At 38.4% G+C, this 6404-nt stretch overlaps 1 protein-coding gene across 1 annotated transcript; it reads left to right on the top strand.

The window, feature by feature from the left end:
• Positions 1–534: 534 nt before the first annotated feature.
• On the top strand, positions 535–5556 carry LOC136582885 (keratin, type II cytoskeletal 6A-like). Its single transcript, XM_066584176.1, has 9 exons — positions 535–1170; positions 1269–1483; positions 1877–1937; positions 2043–2138; positions 2521–2685; positions 3427–3552; positions 3859–4079; positions 4686–4720; positions 4816–5556. Exons 1-9 carry the CDS (start codon positions 589–591, stop codon positions 5142–5144), a joined length of 1830 nt encoding a protein of 609 aa, XP_066440273.1. The 5' UTR covers positions 535–588; the 3' UTR covers positions 5145–5556.
• Positions 5557–6404: the final 848 nt, after the last annotated feature.

Raw genomic sequence — 6404 nt, 5'->3', positions numbered from 1 at the left:
TCTATCTATCTATCTATCTATCTATCTATCTCATATCTATCTATCTATCTATCTCCTATCTATCTATCTCCTATCTATCTATCTATCTATCTATCTATCTCATATCTATCCTATCTCATATCTATCTATCTATCTATCTATCTATCTATCTATCTATCTATCTATCTATCTATCTATCGATCTATCTATCATCTGTCTATCATTCTATCTATCTAATTTGTCTAGACAATAGCAGGTGTTCAGATCCATAAAGCATCAGACTAGTGTTTTAGGATTTACACAAGACGTCTGCTAGCCAGTATGCTGACTTGGAAAAGTCAAGTGTCTGGATCGGGTGAAGTGATTTGTAAAGAGTACAAGTTATTGCATACTTTTTACACTACATATAATAGACGTTTGCGTTAATCAGATGAGCTCAGTGTTTAGATTGCTGCAGGCCATGCCAAGCCCAGTATTGATGTAAGATGATACATGCACTTCTTGGACCAAACCCACACACTAGGACAGATAAAAGGGGAAGTTTCATCATTGAGGATTTCACTCTGCCTTCTTCCTTCTCATCCTCAGCATCGCAGACCTAACAGGACCATGTCTGTAACTCGCCAAACAACTTTTAAAAAATCCTTCAGTGCTGCTTCTGCAGTTCCATCAGGTCTAAACCGAAGTGGCTTCAGCTCAGTTTCTATGTCTCGTAGTGGTGGTGGTGGTGGTGCTGGGGGCCGGGTAAGCTCTGGTGGCTTTGGCAGCAGGAGTCTTAGTGGTGTTGGAGGAAACAGAAGAATTTCCATGACCTCTCAGTCTCGTTATGGATATGGCTCTGGTCTTGGAGCTGGTAGTGGAGCAGGCTTTGGTATGAGTTCTGGATATGGTGCTGGTCAAGGATTTGGTGCTGGTCAAGGAATTGGTGCTGGGCAAGGATTCGGTGCTGGGCAAGGATTTGGTGCTGGGCAAGGATTTGGAGGTGGGCAAGGATTTGGAGGTGGGCAAGGATTTGGAGGTGGACCAGGCTTTCCAGTGTGCCCACCTGGAGGAATCCAAGAAGTCACAATTAATCAGAGCCTTTTAGCTCCTCTTAATTTGGAAATTGACCCAACTATTCAAAAAGTGCGCACAGAAGAGCGAGAACAGATTAAGACACTCAACAACAAATTTGCATCCTTCATTGATAAGGTAAGAAGTCTTTATGTTTCCTATATTCCCCGCTACACAAAACCTTTAAAGATTTCTGACATTAGAATTTTTCATAATTGCTTTCTGTTGCCACTTAGGTACGCTTCCTAGAGCAACAGAACAAGGTTCTGGAAACTAAATGGAGCCTCTTGCAAGAGCATGGAAGCAAAACTGTTAAAAATAATATGAACCCCATCTTTGAAGCCTACATTAATCAGCTCAGAAGACAACTAGACAGCTTAGGAACTGAGAGGAGCCGTCTAGACTCAGAGTTAAGACAAAATCAAGATATGGTAGAAGATTTCAAGACAAGGTAAGTGGAGATGTCACTCATTCCTTGAAGCATGTTTGATTTAGCCTGGACATACTGTAAATGTTGCAAAAGCTCAATTTCCAACCACCCAAAATGTTGGAGAATTTAGAATCCCATGAATGTATCAGATAAATTGCATTGCGCTAAATATATCAGAATGGTAAACTTAGAATTGTTCTTGGGAATTACAGCAATCAAGAGTTCGAGATTGCACAATGTTTATTATAAGAAACACTCCAATAAGTGATATATTAGATCATGTTTTATGTAAAGCTTGAGCTTTTGTAATCAACATGACATAGCATTTTTCTCCCATGTACAATGGCTGTAAATGAAGGTGAACTGTGCTTGTGTCTGGTTAGCATAAACATATAATTATTTCTCTTTGCTTAGATATGAAGAGGAAATTAATAAGAGAACGGCTGCAGAGAATGAATTTGTGGTGCTCAAAAAGGTAATTACAGTTGCAAGATCCCTGACAAACCCCATAACTACAGTAGCCTATTGAGTAGCAGTTTTCTTCGAAGGATGTTGGCTAATCTAAACCTTGTTTACTTAGGATGTGGATGCTGCCTACATGAACAAGGTAGAGCTGGACTGTAAGACTGATACTCTGAATGACGAGATCAACTTCCTGAGGACTTTGTATGAAGCGGTAATTATAATTCCACAGTTGAACTACTTTTAGTAGCACATATTCTGCACTATATGTACATAGAACGTGCATCAATAACTATGGAATCAAAAAGTTACAAGATATTCAAAAAAGAAGACATTTGCAAAAAATATGAAATAACCTGACTTGAGTTTATGCATTAAGGTGGAAAAAAACCTTCAGGTCCAAATATGTTTTGCTCTTTGAACATATAAAAAGCCTAACAATATCAAAAAGTATAGTAAATAGTAGTGTCATGTAAATATATCGGATAAGCAATAAGCAACATGGGATTAGGGATGGATTTTTGGATTTCTTGAAAGTTCTCATCAGCATTAGGGATAGAGAGTAGTAACCGTGATTCTTTCTATATTGATTTCAGGAACTCGCTCAGATGCAGGCACAGATCTCAGACACTCAAGTTGTCTTGTCTATGGACAATAACAGAGCTTTGGATCTTGATGGTATCATCGCGGAGGTCAAGTGTCAGTATGAGGAAATTGCTAACAGAAGCCGTCAAGAAGCGGAGTCTTGGTACCAAACCAAGGTGAGTATTACTGAGCAACGGTGAGGGATCTATAGCTTAAAATGTAGTCGAGTTTTTGATTGTTGATCATTTCAATTGATCCAATGTAAAAGCAGATCTGTCAACGTATTATACAGCCCTATGTAAGGGCAGCATATTGCTGCCAGAAATTTGTGATACACTAGTAGCCAAATATACCTATAGTTTGAGTCTGTCATATTCATGAGGAGTTCATTCCCCCACCCCTCCCTGTCTACTGGTGATAGACAGCCTACTTTGTATATGGACATAACAGCATGGAGGAAATCCCTGCCTTGGGCGAGTGTTCTCATAATTACACTATAGTCATAAACTATGTGTTCCATGAATTCTTTCAGCACTCCTAGTAGCCAAATGGGACAAAACGTTTTTAGGCTAGTAGTTCTATGGACCTGTAATTATAATAAGTTATGCTTACATGGGGGCAACATATGAAGATGGCAGATCCACCATAAGTCTAAGCGCCCTTTTACATGGAATGATTATCGCTCAAAAAAAAATCATTGGATCGTGGAAATTTGAAGGATAATCTTTGACTGCAAACGCGGCCAATGATTAAATAATAACGATAATTCGGTCACGTCTTGCTCATTTTATGCAGGCACGTTTTGTTATCAGCTGTTGATATATAGCAAAAGCATATATCAACTTTCCCTATAAAGTGTTTCTTTATATCTATTCTTGCTGTTCAATCAACTCTTCCCCATTCTTTGTTTTCTGTAGTATGAGGAACTCCAAGTATCTGCCGGAAGACATGGTGATGACTTAAGAAACACAAAGACTGAAATTGCAGAGCTAAACCGTATGATTACCAGACTGCGCTCTGAGATCGACAACGTGAAAAAACAAGTAAGGAAAATGGCTTGAGGGATTAAAAATAAGTAGAATGAATACTGTAGTGTAACAAAAGGATTGTTACAGTGTCACATTGTCTCACATTTTAACTTCTGCCAGGAAGTTTGGATTAAGGAATTTAACAGCATGCCCATAAAATTGGAATGGAATATTTGTTGCCCCAGAAACCTAGAAGTGATTTTAACACAAACCTTAAAAGGATGAAAGGAGTGCAGAAGCCATCTGATATTAGAAAATATTGCTTTCATGTTGATAGTCAAATTAAATATTAATGATGGATTTATTATATCAATGAAACAGTGCGCCAAGATGCAGGCCGCGATTGCTGAGGCTGAGGAACGAGGAGAGCTTGCATTGAAGGATGCCAAACAAAAGCTTTCCGAATTGGAGGATGCTCTACAAAAGGCCAAGCAGGACATGGCTCGCCAAATGAAAGAGTACCAGGATTTGATGAATGTTAAACTGGCCTTGGATATTGAGATTGCCACCTACAGGAAGCTGCTGGAAGGAGAAGAGAGCAGGTAACCACAATGAAAAACATAGCCATATAATGGCATAATGTTGAGTATCACCTGCTTTTAAATTAATAGGTGCCAGGTCTAATAACTCAAAATGAGTCAGTAGTAGTAAATACTTAAAAGTTCAGTTTGCTATTTATTTTTTAAATTTAAATATTGCTGATTTTGGCTCAATTTGCAAACCTGACAAATTTATTCTTCAATCTATAGTAGTAGTTGAAGAACATGAGTTATAGGAATGAACGAGCCTTAAAGTCTATAGGATTGAGCAAATTCCCTCCCATACTCTTCATTGATACTTCAAAATGCAAACCATTTTGGTTCACTTTAAATCGTAAACTGGAGGAATTGATTGTACTGTCTCTAATTTTGTAACCAAAACCTGAATTTTGGAAATATGAAAATTTATTTAGATAGAAAAATCTTAGAAAAAGCAGGCTAGTAAGTCATCTAAAGTGATTTGAGAAAAAATGTTCAAAAAATGTCTGCCAAATTTATTTTGAGGACACCCAATTTAATCAAGATACCATGTTAAACCAACAAGGTATGAGCTAATATGTATATTATGAGTGAACAAGAATTCAGAATTTCCACTATCCTCTTTAACAGGTTGACTGGAGAAGGTGTGGGAGCCGTAAACATCTGTAAGTCTATTTACTTAATTCACAATTTTGGTAATTTTTTGAATTATGTAAAAAAAAAGTCATAATTTCTAACTCCACAATTTATTGTTTGACAGCTGTTGTAAGTTCATCCTATGGTGGTAGCAGTGGAGCTGGTCAAGGCTTTGGCATGGGAGGTGGATTCAGTGCGGGTAGCGGAAGCGGATATGGTGGAGGCTATGGCGGAGGTATCGGTGGAGGCTACGGCGGAGGTATCGGTGGAGGCTACGGCGGAGGTATCGGTGGAGGAATGGGCGGAGGCATCGGTGGAGGAATGGGCGGAAGTTTCGGCGGAGGAAATTTCAGTGCCAACAGTGGAAAAATGGCAAATTTTAGCTCCGGAAGTGGCAGCAGCTCAAATGTTAAAATTGTTTCAAAAACCTCCACAACTTCCCGAAGATATTAATGCTGCCTCAAGAAATATATTCCCATCCCTTCTACTGCCACTTAAACATCTGTCCAGTGGCCAAGAAAATTAAATCCATTGTAAATTATTAGAGTGTTTCACCCACCAGCAGTTATGTATCCTGGCTGTTTCTCATCCCAGGTATGACTTTATGGACCTCACTTGGCCTATTTTAGCTCTATTCAGCATCAAAACCCACAGTTCATAGTACTGTTCATCCATAAGGTTTGCAACTCATACTTCATTTAGAAACACCAGCAGTAAAAAAATAATCAGTCATTTGTTACCTTCTCAGTTACTTTTATTCCTATCATAAACCAAAAGTGCAATGCAGCTATCGCTTAACTTTGTGTAATACTTCTACAACGTCTGATCTTATGTACTCTGCAATAAACTGCAATTATTCTTACAAGGCTGTTGTGAATTTCATCTTTTATACTGGCAAAAGTGGGTAAATGGATTGAAATTGTCAATGGGTGTTCTATGATCAACTCCTTACATACAGAATTAGATTATGACAGGGAGAAATTAATGCACAGTTATAAAGAAAGAAACTGACTGTACAGCATAATTCCAGAATCAGTCCAGTTTTCCACTTTTCCAAAGCTTTAGCTCAGATTCACGCAGGCATTTTGCAAGTGCAACTCGCATTGAACACCCATCCACCCATGGACACCCATGGACACCCATCCATGTGCAGTTCGATCTGCTTGGACACTCCATAATGAATGGCATATTATGACCACTAAATTAGTAACTAACTTAAAGGATCACTCCGGTGAAATTTTCTTTTCATTTATTATGTAGCTATTCCCCCAGTTTATATATAAGTAAGCCAGTGTTACCTTGGTTAATTATGCTTTTCTATCTGAAACTCCTGGCTTCTTACTCCTCAGATAGTTATGTGATCTCAATTCTGATCTACTTGGGTAAATGTATGAAGTTTCTAGTCAATTTCTCAGTTTATGTGATGCTGTTGCATGAACCTACTACAGAAACTGCCTAGAGGGGACTACATACACTTCTAACACAAATACTGACTGATCATTATCACACAGCTCCTGTCACACAGTTATAATAGAGGAAATCACAGCTCATGCTCTGGACTGTATAATTATTGTCTGCAGCTTATTTAGGAGACTATAGAAAGTAATAATAATTACAGCCCCCCCCCCAAAAAAAAAGGCAGAATGGTATAGCCTCTAGCTAATACTTTGCTGATGTATCATGGGATTGATTTAAAGCGAAAGCAAAATTTTC

Source organism: Eleutherodactylus coqui, chromosome 1 (genome assembly GCF_035609145.1).
Source record: "Eleutherodactylus coqui strain aEleCoq1 chromosome 1, aEleCoq1.hap1, whole genome shotgun sequence".
In the NCBI taxonomy this organism is placed as follows: Eukaryota; Metazoa; Chordata; class Amphibia; order Anura; family Eleutherodactylidae; genus Eleutherodactylus; species Eleutherodactylus coqui.
This window is presented reverse-complemented; position numbering and strand designations above follow the sequence as displayed.